This window comes from Meriones unguiculatus, chromosome X (genome assembly GCF_030254825.1).
Source record: "Meriones unguiculatus strain TT.TT164.6M chromosome X, Bangor_MerUng_6.1, whole genome shotgun sequence".
Classification (NCBI taxonomy): domain Eukaryota; kingdom Metazoa; phylum Chordata; class Mammalia; order Rodentia; family Muridae; genus Meriones; species Meriones unguiculatus.
In genome coordinates this window covers 18,479,678-18,499,456 of record NC_083369.1, presented here as the reverse complement: position 1 = coordinate 18,499,456, position 19,779 = coordinate 18,479,678, and the positions used below count along the sequence as shown (strand labels likewise).

Genomic DNA, 19,779 nt, shown 5'->3' with positions numbered 1-19,779 from the left:
TAGAGACCTTGTCTCAAAAAAAAAAAAAAAAACCCACAGCATAATTTCTTTAAAGAAAAAGGCAGTCAAGGCTCAGTGAGTGAAGAATAACCAGTTGGTAGAGCGACTCCAGGATAGTCTACAAGTGCTAAAGAATGCTAGTTAAAGGTACTATGTGCAGCTAAGCTGCAAGTACAAACACATTGCTGGGGATGTCTTAGAGGTTATTGGAACGAAAGAGATTTTGTATACATCTTGTTTGCGTACAGGGATTCCTTCGGGGTCCTAGCAATTGCTTATGTCATCACAAGCCACAGCCAGCTGCAGTGCTTGATATAAGGAACACCTGCCCCGTCCCCAGCTCTCCCTCATCCCTGGTCCAGATCCTATCTCTTTGTCCTAGGTGCCTCTACTCTGCCCTCATGGCTTACTATCTCTACCCCTTCTCCCGGTCCTCACTCCTCTCCCTTCCCACGGTAACCTTTCTTATACCAGACCTGTTGCATTGCATAATTCCTCAGGCAGCACACCGTGGCATTGGCCCACCATAGTGCCCTCACCATCGTTACATATCATAATACATCTGCCTGTCTCCTTGTGAAAGAAAATGAATGGAAAAGAAAACATTTGAACAAAGCCGCTTTATTCCAGATCTGAGCTAACAGACAAGATGGTCTATTTCAGAGTAAAAATAGAATAGTTTCACAAAAACTTTAGAACTATCAATTTAAAACAAAAACACTTCTGAAAGTTTGCAAAGTATGTCTAAAGAGAAAAAAATGCAATATTCATGGGAAGAACTTCTGAACAAAACTTACTTTGTATTCAGTTTCATTTTAAACATAGTAAATGGGCTATAAAGTTCTCAAGAGTTGTTAAGTTGCTTATACAAACTTAAGGTCATGAGCATGACCTCAGGATCTGTACTTTTTATGTCAAGTGCTTTAAGTAAGCAGTTGAGAGCCTCCTGTATCTTCCCACACTCTTTCAGCTCTTTCCCAAGAGCCACAAGACTCGAATAGTCATTAGCAGTCTCCACTGCTGGATCCTGGGGAGGATCAACCAAAGGGTCATTTGACAAAGGTCCAGGGGCACAGGGAGAGCTCTGCGGGGCCAGAGAGCTCTGCAGGGCCAGAGAACAAGGCTCAGACACAGGCAAGCTGCTGGGCTTGTTTTCTGAAGCCAGTGTTTCCCCAGAAGGTTCCTCTTCTGCGCATTCTGAGGCTTCTTCACTGCTGTCTTCTGAAAGACCCGGAGCACTCTCCTCCTCACTGTTATTATCAAGCCCTTCTTCCATATCTTCCACATCATCTAAAACAACATTGATCAGAGACCTCCTAGAAGCCAGAGATCTCCTAGAATTTAAAGACGTGTTCACACGATCAGGTATTTTAGGTGAAAAGAACCTTCCAGATGGGTTGTTGTCATTTTGGGGAGTTGAAGCATCAAATTGTTTCACAGATGAGAATGGAAAGGGAGACAGGCTAAATGAACTTGTGCCAAAAGGACTTTTAAAAGCTTCTTCTTCATCTTCATCATCTGAGAGGATCCTTCTAGCTTTGTTTCTCTTTTTCACACTAATCACTTGTTCTTCCTTACTGAGATTAAGTGCTGACTCTGCCCCGGAGTCAGCTGCAGGACTCTGCAAGCTATTTTCTTTCTCAACATCTTCCAAAAACTTGCTGGAGAGATTTTGTCCAGTGTCTGCAGAGTCTTCCAGGAGAAGATTGAAATCACATGCATACTGTGGGGGTGATTCTAGAGGGTCCTCTTCCAACTCCAACTGCGGCCTCACTTCCAACTGGGCCTCGATTGCTTGAGCACCCTGCAGTGCACTAGGGGATGCTGACAAGTCATCAGATATTTCAACTACAGGTACATCTGATTCTATGTTTTGATTTTCATCTGCTGTGGGACTGTGCTGACATAAAACCACACTATCCTGTAGATCTAAATTTGGCCCCAGATCAGCCTTGCTGAATTGTCTAGGTAAATCATTAAAGCTTCCCAGGAGGTTCTCTGGCAGGGCTTCTTGCCTAGGCGATGCTTGTAATGCCTCCTGCTCAGCTTCATTTTCAGCTGCAAAACCTTTTGCAGGTCCCAAGAAAGAGTCAGTCCAAACTCCTCCTGTACTTCCAGCCCCCTGGGGTGAAGGAGCTACAGTGCCAGCATCAAACGTACTTTCGTAGTGGTGCCGAGTACCTTGCAGCAAAGTAACATCACCTGCCTCTGGGGGCTCACTCTCTGCAGACTGATCAGAAATGTTTATAGCAGCCATTTGAGAACTGATAGCTTCTACCTGGGTAGGAATAGTCAGAAGAGGGGAAGGTCGAGGCTGGTGGGGCTTATTCAATCCAGGACGTTTCTTCTTCTGTTGTGAAGGAAATTCCTGTGGTTTAAGCCAGGCCTCCTTGCTTCCAGTTCTTTGTCTTTCCATTGTATTTTGAGACTCAGATTCAACGAGGAGTTGAGCTTTCTGAACTCTCTGCTTAATGTACTGAGAGTCTTCTAGCAAGGCCAGCTCTTCTTTAACAGACAGATCTCGGGTGAACATCAAATCATGGTCTGAGATTCCTGCTATGCCCAGCGAGTGCAGATATGCAATATGCTCATCGAGTTTCTCATCAGATCGCCGCTGAGCGGCATGCAGAGACTCAAGCTGCATCTGGGTTGCAGAGTTATACAGATCCCCGATGGCGAAGAGCTCTCTTAAGTCTTGTTTGGTGAAATACCGGAATGGATTCTTCTTATCACCAGTACTCTGTCTGATTAATGAGTCCTTGAAAACCTGTTTCCTGTATATCTTTTCTTCTACAGTTCCACAAGTGATGAGCCGATAAACCACAACATTCTCTTTTTGTCCAATTCGATAAACTCGATCCACAGCTTGAGCATCAGTTGCAGGGTTCCAGCTAGGGTCAAAAATGACCACTCTAGTCGCTGCAGTTAACGTTAGGCCAACACCACCAACCTGAGTGGTAAGTAGAAAAACAGAGTATTCTTTATTTTGCTGAAATAACCTAATTCTTTTTTCTCGTTCTGAAAGATGAGTAATAGTGCCATCAATTCGCAACGTCTTAAAGCACTTGTTCTTTAAGAGACGCTCAATGATGTTAAGAATTTGTCTCGACTGAGAGAACACCAGAGTTTGATGTCCTTCTTCTTGAAGTCTCTCTAGCAGGGACATTAAGAATATCATTTTTCCAGACTCTTGCATCAGTGTATTGTCCGTTAAGTGATCAATGCTGTCCATATCTGAAGCATCTTCTTGCTCATTTTCATCCAGAGCAGAGGATCTGGCAGTTCCTAGATTCAGCAAATTACATGCTCGTGCAGATAGCAGCCTAGGGTGGTCACAGAGCTTCTTTAAGACACCCAGCTCAGCCAGAGGTGAGCGTGTCTCCACCAACAACTCCTTGATGTGATCCAAAGACACAAACTTTCTATAAATTTCCTCTTGTAAAGGCACAAGACGTATCCAAACGATGAAATCATTTTTCCTGGTGCGGGAAAACATCTCACAAATATCTTCAACACTTGGATTCTTTTTGCTGAGTCTGGCCTCTGGGTTGTCTGCCTTTTTCATCAGCACCTCTTCTTTGGTTCTCCTGAGAAAATAGGGTTTTATGATTTCCATTAAGTTTTCAGCGATCTTAAATCCCAAGGCTTTTTCCCCAGGGGTAGCATCCTTCTCTCTTGCTCTGATAATAGGATTTTCATACTCCATTTTAAAAGTTTTTAATGTTCCTAACAAGGAGCCTTGGCAAGCAAAATCAAATAAGGACCACAGTTCTTGCAAATTATTCTGGACTGGCGTTCCCGTCAGGAGGATGCGATTATTTGCAGGTACAACGCGAACACATATTGCTGACTTGGTAGTGGCACTTTTGATCTTATGGGCTTCATCCAGGATGATATAGTCCCATACAAATGCTTGTCCATTAAAGCTTGCAAGTTGCTGACAATTATTGATTAACATTTGGTAGGTAGTGATAATGACGCCATTCCTTCGTTGAACCCGTGTCAGGCTTCTGGTACGTTCTTCCTTGCTGGAGCCATGAAAGGTTTTGACTCTCATTCCTGGAGTCCACTTGGCAAATTCTTTGACCCATGTATTAATGAGATTGGTTGGCATGATCAATAGCACATGATTCACAAGTGAAGCATCAAACATACCAGACAGGAAAGCAATGATTTGAACAGTCTTTCCCAATCCCATATCATCTGCTAAGATGCCCCCTTTCCTTCCATCCTTATACAGGCTATAGAGAAAGGCGATACCTTCCTTCTGGTGCTCAAAGAGTTTATCATACAACTCTCGATAAAGCAGCAAGCCAGAGTTGCACACATCTGTAAATTCATCACCATCGTCGTCTTCTTCTTCTTCTTCTTCTTCTGCCAACTGCTCCAAAGCTTCCTGCAGTTTTTGGATTCTGCTCAGCACCTTCTTGGTGGGAAAAATGTCCTTTGCCAAATTGAAAAGTTTCAATGCTTCTTCCAGATCTCTATTTTTAGCTGCTTCTTTGGCTTCTTGCACATATCTATTTAAAAAAAAAAGGTAAAAAAATATGACCTGGGACTAGGGATGTAACACAAGTAGTAGAATACTTGCTAGGCTCTGGAGCTATTGAGTCAATTCCCAAGAAAGGAAACAGACTGAGCATTCAATCTCTGAAAGCTTTAGAGTCCATTTTGGAATCTAGACTATAGTTGGGCTTTTTTTTAGACAGTCTCAATTGCCCCATACAGTTCTTCTTAAACTCACTATATAGCCAAGGATGCCCATGAACTATACTCAGGCCTCTACTCCACCTCATAACTGCTAGGAATCTTAGGCATATGCTTTGCCCAATTTTATGTGTGGTGCTAGGGATTAAACTCAGGGCTTTGTGTATGGTAGGCAAGCACTTTAACACCTGAGGCTCACCCAGCCCTGTAACTGAGCTGCTTTTCTAACGCCCTCAATTCAGTGTGGCAGAGATTAGCACAGAAAAAAAAGTACACACTCATATTCTAAGCACTTCAGAGGCTGAGACCAAAGGATCAAAAGTTCAAGGCTAGGGCTGGTGAGATGGCTTAATGGGAACAGGGGCTTGCCACAAAGCCTGATGACTGAGTTTGATCCCTGAAACCCACATGGTGGAGGGAGAGAACTCACTTCCTTGTGTTGTCCTCTGACCTACAAACAAGCTTTTCAATGTTCATCCATCCACCTATAGCAACACAAATCGATCGATAGACAGACAGATGTAAAAAAGAAAAAGAAAGAAAAAACCTTTTAAAGTGCTAGGCCAGCCTGAGCTACAGAGTTAAGACCCTATTTCAAAACTAGCAAAAATAAATAGTTGGACATGTTAGTGTACACCTATAATCTCAGCAGGTGGAATGGAGAAATAGAAGAACTAAAAATGTTGTTTTCAAGGCTGGAGAGATGGCTCAGTGGTTAAGAGCACTGTCTGCTCTTCCAAACGGACCCAGGTTCAATTCCCAGCACCCACATGGCAGCTCACAACTGTCTGTAATTCCAGTTCCAAGGGATCTGACACCTTCACACTAATGCACATAAAATAAAGTTAAGTAAATTATTATTTTTTAAATGTTTTCTTTCTCTGTGTATTCTTGGCTATCCTGGACTTGCTTTGCAGACCAGGCTGGCCCCGAACTCAGTGATCAGCACAACTCTGCCTCCCTGAGTGCTGGGATTAAAGGTGTGCACTACCATGCCTGGCTGAGGATTAGGAATTTAGGGCCAAACTCAGCTACACAACAAGTTTGACACCAACCCAAACTCTATTTCAAAAAACACAAAAGAAATAAAAATGGCCGAACCATGACGGTACCTGCCTATAGTCCCAGCACTAGGGAGGCAGAGGTAGGTGGATCTCTGTGCGTTCCAGGCCATAACTCTGTGTAATTCCTGGTCTACAAAGGGAGTCCAGGACACCCAGAAGCCCTACCTTGAAAACTTAAAAAAAGAGAGAGAGAAACCCCCCTCTCTTTTTCTCCATGGTTCAAAAGGATTAAATATAGGGCTTCATGCATGCTAGGCAAGCACTCTATCACTGGGTTATATCGCCAGCCCCCAAATCCTCTTTATTTGCGGCAAAGTAAGTCAGATTCAGAAAGGTTAGTAGTACATGATTTCCTCTCATAGGGAGTGGGAATAAAAGCAACAAAACAAACTGAAGGTTAAAGAAGAGCTATCTACTGGGGACTGGTAAGTAGATGGGGGAAAGAGAACAGGGAAAAGAAAGGAACAGGAGAGGATATAAGAGTAGGTGAGGCCAGATATGGTGGCACATGCTTTTAATCTCAGCACATGAGTTCCAGGCCAGCCTGGTCTACAAAGGGAATTCCAAGCCATCCTCAGTTACACAGTGAAACAAACAAACAAACAAACAAACAAACTATATATATGTGTGTGTGTGTGTATTATTTAAATGTATATATGTGCATGTCACTATATGTATGTATACATATATACATATATGTATGTATATACATGGTAAACATGATCAATACATAGTATAAACATATGCAATATATGTGCTGCCCATTAATTTGTATACTTACTCTGAATTAAAAATGATTAATATTAAAAAAGATAACATAAAAAGATGTTCCATGTTAGTTATCAGGAAACTTCAAGCTAAAACCACAAAGAGATACAACACTATAAGCCTGTAGTGGTACAGGGGGAATGATTAAGCAGTTAAGAATTTCTTTGAGGGGCTGGAGAGACAGCTTAGCAGTTAAGAGCTGCTCTTTCAGAGGACACGGTTCAATTCCTAGCACACACATGGCAGCTCACACCTGTCTGTAACCCCAGTCTCAGGGCTTCTGACACTCTCTCATAGATATACATGCAAGCAAAGCACCAATGAACATAAAAGAAAAATTATATATATATATGTGTGTATATATATATATATATATAATTTTTTTTAAAGGAACGGTTTCTTTGGAGGGTTGTGGAAATGTCCTAAAACTGTCAATACTAAGAGGTGACAATGATTTGAACGTGCCACATTCACAATTACATGGGTCTAATCAATGTCACTGAACCATACAGGAGAAATGCCTGGCACAGGTATTCAGTGATGGTGTTAACTCAAAAATGTCTTTGGTGGACCCATAGTCTACAAAGTCTACAAAGTGTACACTGCTTAATCTGTTGTTACAAGTCCTCTCTAACATAGCCAGCAACCTGTGAACCCCTCTAATCTTACCGGTCACTTCTTACCTCACACATTTTTGTTTTGGAGCTGGAGCATTCCTTTGTAGCCCCGGCTATTCTGGAATTCACCATGTAGATTAGAGAAGACTGGCCTGGCCTCAGAGGTCTGCCTGCTTCTACAACCTGAGCACTGAGATCAAAGGTATGTGCCATCACGTCTGAACCTTCTACCTTATACATTTTTTTTTAACTAAGCCCTTATATCTATTATGCTTCTCTGTGATCTCTAAGTACAGGCTCATACCACCAGCCTCTTCCTAGAACACTCTCCTCTACCACTATGCTAACTTTGCCTCATTCATCCTTTAAAGACTTTCAAAGCAGGTGTGATAGCTCACACTTGTAATTCTAGTGGAGGCAAAAAGATCATGAGCTTAAGATCACTGTTTCAAAAGGCTAAAAAAAATGATTCTCAGGCTGGTAATGTGGCTCAATAGTAGAGTAACTGCCTAAGATTCACAAAGCCCTAGGATCAATCAATCCCCAGCACCACCATAGATGGATGGATAGATAGATAGATAGATAGATAGATACTCTATTTTCTATTTCTAAAACTTCTATTTCTAGAATTTCTTGGGCTGAGGGCTTGTTAAGATACAGATCTCTGAGCTTCAACGTCAGACTTTTCTGACTGTATTGGGATGCAAGAATTTAAAATCCATCAAAGTAGCCAGGTAATTTGACACTAATGATTTTCACCCGGAGGCCACACACATATATAACATATATATACAATGGAGTACTACACAGTACTAAGAAGAAAATCACTGAGCCGGGTAGTGTACACCTTGCCAGCACTGGGAGGCAGATCAATCTCTTTAAGATTAAGTAGCCAGCCTGGGCTACATAGCAAGGTGTAAAACAGCCAGGGCTCTGTTACACAAAGAAACCCTGTCCCAAAAAAAAAACAAACAAAAAAGTGAGTCTAGCCAGGCAATGATGACACACACCCCCAATCCCAGCGCTTGGGAAGTCGGGGTGGGAAGATCAGGAATTCAATTAGAGAGACCAGCCTGGGTTATATGAGATCTTGTCTCAAAAATGAACAAAACAACAAAAAAAGTGATTCTAGCTTGTAATCTCAAAACTGGGAAAGCTGAGGCATGAGGATGGCAAGTCCAGGGGCTACTTGACTATACCAAGTTCAAGCCCACCCTGAGCATATTTTCTTTTTTTTTTGGGGGGGGGGAAGGGGCAGAGTTTCCCTGGCTGTCCTGGAACTCACCAAGATCTGCTTGCCTCTGCCTCCTGGGTGCTGGAGTTAAAGGCCAGGCTTAGCCTAGGTATCTGGGGTTTTTTGTTTATTTTGTTTGGGTTTTGTTTTGTTTTTTAAGACAGGATTTCTCAGTGTTGCCTTGGCTGTCCTGGACTCCCTTTGTGGGCCAGGCTGGCCTCAAACTCACAGAGATCCACCTGCCTTTGACTCCTTTTTGCTAGGATTATAGGCATGCTCCAGATTAGCCTGGGTGTAGCTATGTGCATAGATTGTAATTACAATGCCAAAAGAAACAAAAACACAAGGATTGCCTGAGGCTTGCTAGCCATCAACCTAGCTCCAGTTTTAGAAAGATCCTAAGGTCAAAGGAACAGAAGGAAAGTGATAGAGCAGGACATCCAGTGTCATTCTTTGGTCTCTAGACATTTGTATACAGGTGCTGGCACCCGCACATATACATGAACATACTTTACACTCACAACTAACCCCCCTTTCCCCAAATAAAACCTCAGGCCAGCAAGATAGCTCATAGGGTAAAGGGACTTGCAACCAAATCTGACAGCTTGAGTTCAATTTCCAGAACCCACACCACAGAAGGAGAGAATCAACTCATACAAGTTGTCCTCTGACTTCCACATGTATGCATTCAGATACACACATGCACAAAAATAAATTAAAAAGGAAAAAAAACCCTACTGTATTAAAACAGAAAGAAAAACTGCTTTGAAGAACTAGTCCCAGTATAATGTTCAAAGGTGGGACTTTTGAGCCTCAAACAGGGACTCTGACCTAATAATCCCTTGATAAAATCGTAATCATAGCACTATTGGGAGGCTGGTGGACACTTGAAGATGGGGTCCAGGTAGAAGAAGCATGTGACTGCAAGTGTGCCCAGGAGGATTATACATCTTCCCAGGTCACTCCTCTCCCCTTCCTGCTTCCTCTACCATGCTAGTACCTCATGAAGCTGTTGCCTTGTCCAAGAAAGTCCTAAAAGCAATGGAGCCAGCCAAGCATGCACCAAGACCTCTAAAATCGTGAGTCTAGATAAATCTTACGCTGTTTTTTTTTTTTTCCAGGTATTCTGTTACTGCAACAGAAAGCACAGGAGCAAACTTGCTCTTCTGAAAGTTAATCCCTATGAGGACTGAGCCCTCAGAGACCCAGCCCACTACTTCTCAAGACCATTACTTTGGCAATTAAATCTCCACCTGAGTTTTGGTGGAATCAGGCCAGACACTGTGGCACATGCCTATAAGCCCAGTACTCGGGAGGCAGAAGCAAGCAGAGACTGAGTTTGAAGCCAGCCTGGTCTACAAAGCCAGTCCAGGACAGTCAAGACTACACAGAGAAACCCTGCCTCGGAAAAAAACAAACAAACAAAACCCAGCAGGCTCTATCCCTGCCTCTGAAAGGCGGTCAATACAGGAGGGCTCTAGTTACCGATAGCCACAATGCTACATATGGTACAACTATTACATTAAATGGTGTACAGGGAAAAGATAAGAGAACCTCAAAAAAGGGGGGATCAAAAAACTCAAAGGACTGGTAAAAGTAACCTGCATGAGCACTGAAACTGAAAAGAATGTGATATGCCTTCATCTATACACTGCTTCTTTAACAACTTCATGGTAATCAATGTATGGATTGATTTTGCAATTTTCCTATCAACAGGTGTGTAAACTGGGCTGAGCTGTAGCTCAGTGAGAAAGCACTTGTCTAACATAGTCTAACATATGGAAAGCCCTAGCTAGGTTCAATCTTCATTACAAGCCAAAGCCAATGCCAAAAAACAAAACAAAACAACAACAACAAAAAACATTTAATTAATGTTGTTTTTTTTTTAAGTTGCTACCAGCTGGGCACGGCGGCACACTCCTATAATCCCAGCATTGCCGGAGGCAGAGGCATGAGGACCTCACACTCACTGCAGTTTTCATGTGACTTGCGGGGGGGGGGGGGGGAGAGATGCGCCAGCGGTCACGTGATTTTGCAGTGTACCCAGATTTTGCAGTGCCACACTAGCTAGCGCCAGTGCTCGAGAGCGCAGGCGCCAGACCTTCCTGGGCGGGGCTCAAGAAACCCCGCTCGCTCATTGAATGTTGGATTCTATAAAGCGAGTCCAGGACAGCCATGACTTTCCTACCTGGAAGTGTAAGCTAAAATAAAACCTTTCTATCCTAAAAACAAAACATAACTCAAATACGTTCCGGATATGCTGGCACACAACTGTAATCCCAGAACTGCCCAGAACTAAGGACACGGTAGCAGGAGGATCACCCATAAGTTCATAGCTAGCCTAGTCTAGATAATGAGACCCGTAAAATAAACCCCAAATAAAACACATAAAAATATTTTAAACTTTTGTTCCTAAGATTTTATACTACCTTAAATTTTCTCTTGTGAGTTTACAATTACTAAACAAACCCTCTGCCTCCTGAGTGCTGGGCAGCATGAACCAGTACGCCTGGCAAAAAAAAAAACAAAACAAATAAAAAATCCCTTTCTTTCCCAGCTTTGCTCATTCCTGAAAGAAGCCCTTGCAGGAATGTCTTCCATGTGCTCAATGGCAGTGAGTATCCAGCCTCCCCCCCCCCCCCCGCCCCCCTATGTGGCCTGATCCCTGCAGCCTAACAAATAAGCCATCCGCATTACTTTAGGAAACCAAGCTATTTTGTGAGCTAATAAGGGAAAAAAAAATCTTCTGTGCATCAAATAATTTAACCTAGTAAGGTTAAATTATCTACATCTTGTAGCCGGGTGTGGTGATGCACCCCTTTGATCCCAGCACTTGGGAGACAGAGGCAAGTGGATCTCTGTGAGTTCAAGGCCAGCCTGGTCTACAAAGTGAGCCCAGGACAGCCAAGGCTACAGAAAAACCCTGTCTTAAAAATAAAACGAAAAATTTTTACAAAAGTGCTTGTTCATATGCAGGACCTGGGTTCAATTCCCAGCACCCATACAGTGGCTCACAACCACAGATAACTCCAGTTCCAGGGAAGACAATGCCTTCTTCCAACCTCTTCAGTCACCACGCAGGCACTCACATGGTACACAGACACAAATGCAAGCAAAAACTCATACATGGTACACAAATTTAAATAAAAAAAATTTAAATCTAAAAAGAGTCCTTGAGCCAGACACAGAGGACACTGGTATGCTTCCCTAGTCCCAGATAACCAGGAAGCTGAGACCAAAGATTCCCTTGTGTGTGGAAGCCCAGGAGCCCACATGGACAACAAAGTAAAATCTTGTTTCTTAACTGCCAGAGCCTGCCAGCAGAGTCGAACAGCTCTTGAGTGGAGGGTGAGGATTGAAAGAAAATTTTAAAAAACCAAGACACTACACAGGGGATCTATTCAAGGGGGCTTGGACTTCCAGTTCCCCCGCTTATTCCACAGTCCCTTTTTTATAGTCAGAGCAAAGCACCTTGATACAATGAAGGGGTTATGGAGAAGCCAAATTTCTTTATCTTGACCACCTGTCTGTGTGATCCTCCCATAAGCAAAAGGAAGTGAACTTGGCAAAAACTTCCTGACTACTATCACAAAAAAAAGTGACATTCTGTCTAGCCCTGTCTCTAGGTGAAGGCCAGAGTGAAAACATGTTTTTCCCTGAGAGCTCACTAATAAAGCAGCCTGACAAACAAGCGGCTCTTCGCACTTTACTAATTATAATTTCAATATTAGGCTGGGCATGGTGGCTCGTGCCTGTAATCCCAGCATCCAGGGAGGCAGAGGCAGGTGGATCTTTGTGAGTTCAAGGCCAGCCTGGTCTACAGAACAAGCTCCAGGACAGGCAAGACTACACAAAGAAACCCTATCTCAAACAACAACAACAAAAGCATCTCACACAATAAAATATTTTACAGAGAGAAAAGGCGGGCTGGAGAGATGGATCGGTGAGCTAAGGTGCTTACACCCCTACAGGAGGACTTGGGTTCAATCCCCAAAATTGACTTCCAGGAAGGTGAAAACTCACTCCTGTAAGTTTTCTCTGGCCTCCACATTCACTCCACGGCACTCAAGCATACTCCTGGACATGAATAAGTCATGAACATGAATTATAAATTGGGGCCAGTGAGATAGCTCCGTGTATAAAGGCACATGCTATCAAGCCTGACAAACTGAGTTCCAATCCCAGGAACCTACTGTAGAAGGAGAAAACCAACTCTTATCTTCTGACCTCTGACTTCTACACATGCCATTGTACATGCACAAGCAAACCCTCGAGCGCGCACACACGCACGCACACACGCACGCACGCACGCGCACACACACACATATGTATATATACATATATATATACACACACACTAATATACAAACTTACATACACACACACAGAGACACACACACACACACCATACCCATTAATTAGGGGCAATATTTGCTAACATGATGAGTTAATGTTCAGATTATCTAGTTTGCCCTTCCTCCTGATGGAGCATCAAACAATTTGAATACACTGACAAAGCCAAACTTCCTATAGAGAATGTGTTTTTCTAAAGCAAATTCAAACAAGAACGTTAAAAGCAAATAAAATGTGTTTAAAGGCTAGAAGTTTGTCACCTTGAGCTTCACTGAATTAGCACTCTTCTCATCCCTAAATCTAAACAACGAACCTCTTTTCATTTCAATTTCAATTGCAAGAACATTCTTTAAGAGAAACAAGTAAACCAGCTCATATATTTTTACTCAATTTAAGGACTTTAAGTTTGATTTAATTTTTAAACCTTGTTGTAAATTATATCCTTTGGGATATTTAACTTGGAAAGCCACAGACTTTTATATATAGATAGTCATTGTGAAAACACCTGAGAATCAACTCTCTTGGGAAGCACACACGATTGTCCTTTTCTTATATGACCCCAGGTCTAGATATTTATAGACCCGCTAACTTTGTTTCACTCTGGTTTGTCTTGAAATTCTTTTCTCCATTTTTTTATGTAAGAGGAGGTGCCTCAGAATACTGGTGGCTCTATCCACTGCTGACACTGGCTGATCTTTAATTCAATGGGACATGGTGGTACACACCTGTAATACCATCACTCTGAAGGATGAGGGAAAAGGATGGGGAGTTCAAGAACAGGTTGGGAACCTACTCAGACCTCGGACACCACCACTGCTAGTTCTAGAACTGACGCAGGATGTTCCAACGAGGGGTTAAGGTTTCTCATAATATTTCCTATAAGCCCACACCTGTTTGTTTATATCCCCCATTTTTATTCATTATTAGCCAGATAGAGCCAAGTAATTGTGGTAATGATACTTGCTTTTTTGTCCAATGCTGGAATGCTAGTAAATTTAGGTATGCCCTGGTTACTCGCATGCCTCACTGGGTGCCTGTGCCCATTGATGCCCCTCACGCTATGACTCTCTTCAGACAGAAAAGGGATCTTGGAACTACAGCCACCATTGTTACTACCATCTCATTGGCGGCTGTTGGAGCTACCACCAGGGCATTAGCCATGAGTCATACTGGGCAGACTGCTCAGACCCTGAATAATCATTTAGCCAATATAGCTCATGCCTTAGTTGTACATAAAGGAATTAATGCTCAACTAAAAGGAAGCTTGATTGTGGTCAATCAGAGGATTGACCTCTTGCAGGAGCAAATTGATACCCTCTGGCAAATCGCTCAACCTGGCTGTCAATGAAAGTATGCTGGACTTTGTGTCACTAGCATACAACATGAGAATTTTTCCTGTGCTGCAAATTTGTCTAAACAATTGTCGAGCTATATTTTAGGTAATTGGACTGGAGAATTCGATACTACGATGGAGCAGCTGAGAGTGGCCATTGCCACAGTACATTCTACCAGAGTGGACGCAGGACTAGCCACAGGATTATCAACATGGATTGCTGCAGCCATGAATCATCTGAAGGAATGGGCGGGCATGGGAGCGTTAGCAGGCCTTCTGGTGTTGGTCTCCTTGGTTTGCCTGTGGTATATATGCAAGATTAGAGTCTCACAACAGTGTGATGCAGCCATGATCATTCAGGCCTTTACAGCCATTGAAGCAGGACATTCTCCCAAAGCATGGTTGGATACCATAAAAAGCTAAAATGATACGCTCAGGATGCGAGGCTGAGCACTGCACTCAGGGTCAGCAGCTTTCGACCCAGAGAAGAGCATGTCTGATTGCATGCGGGTTGATGCCCCAGGTCCCGCCTCTGAGAAAAAGGTATCGGACGGGTCTGATGCTCTTTGGGTGGATGACACCTAAATGAACATCAGTACAAAGTCCCAATTTATTTCTAATATCAGAGATCAGACCTCTACTCTTGCCTGATGCGTCTAAAACAAAAAGGGGGAACTGTAGAGAGCTTCGGAATGCTATGCCTTAAAGATGGAGCTGGTTTCCGCCTTCCACCTTCCCGATGGTGAGTGCTCTCTGTCACGAACAATTCCACATTTGGCTAAGGCTGAGGATCTGGCTTGCTTCCATGTATGTGGACCTATCTGCATTGCACACGTGGCACGCCTGGGTTGGCTACCCAGAGGCTATTTAAGCTGTGGGCTGGCTTTCCCCAGGGTCAGATGATTGTTCAAGGTTCCTGAATAAACTGCATTGAAAAAAAAAAAAAAGAACAGGTTGGGCTTCACACTGTAAGGACCTGTCTCAAAAAAAAAAAAAATGCCTGGGAGTAGTGGCACATGCCTTCAGTCCTAGCACTGGGCAGAAAACAGAAGCAGGTGAATATCCATGAGTTCAAGGCCAGCCTGGTCTATAGAGCAAGTTCCAAGACGGACAACTACACAGAGACACTGTGTCTCAAAAATCAAACAAAACACTACAATTCAACAACATAAAGCTACATGCTGAGCCGGGGGCATGGTGAATGCCTATAATCCCAGTACCCAGGGAGGCAGAGGCAAGCAGATCTCTTTGAGTTTTGAGTTTAGCCAGGTCTACCAAGTGTGAGGACTCCATGGTTAAGAGCACTGGCTGCTCTTCCAGAGGACTCTGGTTCAATTCCCAGCACTCTAACCATCTGTAACTCCAGTCCCAGGAGGGGATGCCATATAACCCATCCTGGTTTTGAGCATCTTTTCATGTGCTTGTTTGCTATTATTCCTATGTTTCTGTGAGGAAATGTCTACAAAGTCCTCTGCTTATATTTTAATGTCGATTTTGTAAATTTTAATGTTATAGCCATGGATGTTACGCCTGCATGTAGGTCTGTGCACCACGTGGGTCCATGCAGTAGCCAGAAGGGTGCATAGGATCCTGTAGGATGGGAGTTACAAAACAGCTGTGAGCTACTTGGTTGCTGGAGATTGAACCTGGCCAGTGCTCTTAACCTCCGAGCCATCTCTCCAGGCCTGTACTACAATCTTTAAAAGCTGACTGTTCCTCACCACACTACCAAGTTCCGAATTAGCCATATGTATTCGTTCACAGGGCTTAATGGTTCCTTTTCTGGTTGTTGTCTTCCCTTCACTCACCGACCCTTATAACTGGCCATTCTTTCATTTAATGCCAACACTCTGGCCAGGAAATGCAGCATTTTCCAGCACCATCAAACACTATCACAGCATTTCCTTTTTTCAGATCCCGTTTCCATTACCCGATTACTAACAACTTGAGGGCTATTTCTCCTCTCATTTCCGACCAGGCCTGATAGTTGGCAAGTTAGAAAGACTCAAGGACTTCATCCGTTAATTGAAACCCGGGCTCTTAAAGAGTTCATACTGAAATTATTTGACTAAGATGGCAGGGCGCGTAGAAACAGGGAGCTCCCCAAGTTAGAAATCTGGTGAAATCCACAGGTGGTTCATAGGGGATCGTGGACGTGGGGGCCATTCCACCCCAACCCCAGGCTAGGTACTACAAGAGAGACCCGTCCGGTGGCCCAAGCATACCTCAGGTACCTCTCAGCCAGCTGTGGGCTCAAAGTCTCGACCTCCGTTAGACCGCGGGAAGCCTCCATGGCCAAGGAGACCGGATTCCCACTTAAAGCCTTAAAGCCGGACTTGAATTTCGCTCGCTCCGCCTATCGCAGGCTCAGCGCTCCACTGACGCCGGAAGCGCCAACCGTCAGTCTCAAAACTGGCCAATCCAGCATTCAATGAGTGAGTGGGGTTTCTTGAGCCCCGCCCAGGAAGGTCTAGCGCCTGCGCTCTCGAGCACTAGCGCTAGCTAGTGTGGCGCTTCTGGGTTTGTTGCAAAATCACGTGACCGCTGGCGCTTCCCCGCCCCCCTCCACCCGACACCCGCAAGTCACATCAAAACTGCAGTGAGTGTGAGTGTTGAGGGCGCGAAGGGAAGGAAGGGAGAGAGTAAATGAAATGCGCACTTGTTTTTTTGTCCTTGTGAGTGGTGGATATATTATTGTTACAGCCCATAGAGCTCTCCATTGCCCCTTTATCTTCCTATCAATACTTGGCAGTGACCATATTTGGAATTCAAACACCTAGGTGTGCAATTCTACCACCTAAAGCTGACACTGAAGAAAGGTTTTTAAAGCCAAAGCCTAAGAACCTGTTAGATTTGTAGTGCACATCTCTAATCCCCGTGTTCAAGAGGCAGAGGCAGAGGCAGGAGGATCTCAAGAGCCACTCAACCTGAGCAATTTAATGAGCCTTTGAAAATGAAGAGTGCTGGGGATATACACCTCAGTAGGAAAGCGTTTGCCTACCATGTGTGAGTCTCTGGGTTCCTTACTATTGTAAAGATAAATAAACACAATTATAGTGTGATTCAGAAGTTTTAGTTAATATACAATCATTTTGAAAAGCAAAGTTCAGACCTTAGGGAAACTAGGAAAGAGTGATACATAGGAGGTTGTGAGCCAATAAAAATTGTTATTTTATGCACTGCTTAGAAATCGGGGTGCTGGTTGACTCCTGAAGCCCCGGAACTCTGGAAAATGAGGCAAGATTCTGAAAAATTCAAGGCCAACAAGGACTTAAAAACACACTGATGAGGGCATGGATAATGTGATTGAGATGACCCACATAACAGTTGTATTCCATACGTCCCAAGGATTTGAGTCTTCTTTAGAAATTTCATAAACCATTAGGGATCAAAAGAGATCTTAGAGAACATAGGGTATTTTCTTGGCTTTTATGGTTTTTTGTTTGTTTTTTGAAAGTGATTCTCTACATACCCCTGGCTATCATGGAGCTCGGCCTCTGCCTCGGCCTCTGCCTCCTGAATTCTGAGATTATAGGCCTCTGCCAATATGCTGGCCTGATTTTTATATACATATATACATAATCATACTAATAAGCCACAGCTGGCCTTCAACTCTCACTCTTAGTTCCTAAGCCTCTTGAATATGAAGATAACAGTAGAGCACCACCGTGTCAGGCTTTGTGTATAAATACTAGGTGTTCTTTTAGTGGAATAGAGTCTTACATGTTGTTCAGACTGGGCTGGAACATTTAATATTACTCCTGCCGTCCTATGAGTTCTGGGAGCCCAGGCTTGGCCATACATCCATGATTTGAACTCATGTTTTTTAGTTCAATTTCTCTACTGAGAGACCCTTTAGAGCTAGGGTGCTGGTGCACATCTTTCATCCCAGCACTGGGAAGGCAGAGGTGAGAGCATCTCTGAGTTTGAGGCCAGCCTGGTCTACAGAGCAAATTCCAGGACAGCCAAGGCTGCTGTTTATTTGGTACATACGTGTGTGCCCATACCATAGCATGTGTGTGAAGGTCAGAGGAGAACGTGCAGGAGGTCTGAGATCAAAATGAAGTCATCAGGGTGGGCTGCAAGTTACCTTTATCTGCTACTGTATTTTCTCAGCTCCACTGGGGTTCCAGTCCTTGGGGTTCCTCTCCACCTGTGAGCCATGTACTTGCTGCTTCGTGGGTTTTGTTAGGGGGTAGTCAGATCAAACCCAAGGCGATGGTGCATGCTGCTTGGTAAGCCTCTTCCACTGAGCTACATCCCCCAACCTTGCTGCTTCCTTTGGGCCATTTCTAGTGCCTCCCAGAGTCCCATCTGCTCAACCAAGGGCTCCAGTGCTCCACAGAACTCCCCACCAGAGCTCTAAATCCTTTTAGCCTCACCCAGAGGACAGAAATAAAACAGACTGAAGGGAATTTAGAGTGGATAAAAGATTCATCATGACAGTTCTGTATCCCACTGGTATGTGATAAGTACTGTTCAAAGTATACTGTTTGCATACTTTAACTTCCTATTCCTGCATTTACAGTGAATCAACAATTGCTACTCCCCCAGTGTCACTCAAGGGAATGGGGTTTGAAAAGCTGTCCCTAAACCAGGCATAATGGCACACACTTTTAATCCCAGCACCTGGGAAGCAGAGGCAGATGGATCTCTGTAAATTGGAGGCCAGCCAGGGCTACAAAGTGAGACCCCATCTTATGGAAAGAAAAGAGACACTCCCCTTAATTTTTGTTAAGTTGTAATTGTGATAATGGTAGTATTGTAATTTTCAAGTCCTTGTCTGTTAACAAAGCATATTGGGGAATTTTTTTTTTCAAACACAAGATATTTTAATTTGATACAACAGAACAACTCTTTTTTAGTTAATCTATCTATAGTTTAAAAAAAGTCTGGTTTCAGTGTATCTTTACCCTCTGAGAGGAGACGGTATGGAGATCCCTGGATCACCGCATCTCTACACAGGGGACAGACAGTGAGCAGCAGGCACAGGCCCAGTCAACACAGGCTGTGTGCCCAAGAGTTCATTCCCTGCGTTCTCAAGCTGGGTTTGTATTCCTGTGCCACAGGCAGCTAACCAGACAAGGCAGTGGGCTCTGGCTGTGGCCATCAGCTCCCTTGTCTGATCCTGCAGCTGCCTCTGTTTTGAAGACCAGAGTTGGGGCATATGCATGAAACTGTTTACCTGAGGATACCTAAGGATTTTCTACCTCACGTGTTCAAGTAAAAGTTACACACTTTGCATTATGATTCAAAACTCCATAATATCACAATGTCCAGGTGTTAACATTTTTTTGAACACCATGTAAAGTCCTGTCAAAGCTTAACAAGTAAACTTATTGTTCTATGTTTAAAAGTTTAACATCTTAGTTGATGGGTGGACAGACTGATGGGTAAGCAGTTGGATGGATACGGTGGCTGGGCGATGGACAAACAGACATGTAGCTACAGATGACAGACCTAGTACACTAGTTCCAGTAAAGACGAGAACACTCTGACACTGCAGCAGGCCACTGAAGCTGTGCCACAGGACAGGCAATGGGATATCCAGGGACACAAAACAGCACACTGCACACACTGAGAAACTCGAGGACAATGACTAGAGGCTTTCACTATTTAACCCAAACAAAGAGGAAGACACCTCCTCTGTCAGAACACTGTAACTGGAAAACAGAAACAAAGCGTGTGCACCACCTTGAGGAT

The 19,779-nt window shown here is 43.7% G+C and overlaps 1 protein-coding gene across 1 annotated transcript; it reads right to left on the bottom strand.

Annotated features, from left to right (window-relative positions):
• Positions 1-570: 570 nt before the first annotated feature.
• Positions 571-16,441, bottom strand: Ercc6l (ERCC excision repair 6 like, spindle assembly checkpoint helicase). Its single transcript, XM_060374785.1, has 2 exons — positions 16,302-16,441; positions 571-4,520 (listed from the first exon to the last, which is right to left on the bottom strand). Exons 1-2 carry the CDS (start codon positions 16,367-16,369, stop codon positions 845-847), a joined length of 3,744 nt encoding a protein of 1,247 aa, XP_060230768.1. The 5' UTR covers positions 16,370-16,441; the 3' UTR covers positions 571-844.
• Positions 16,442-19,779: the final 3,338 nt, after the last annotated feature.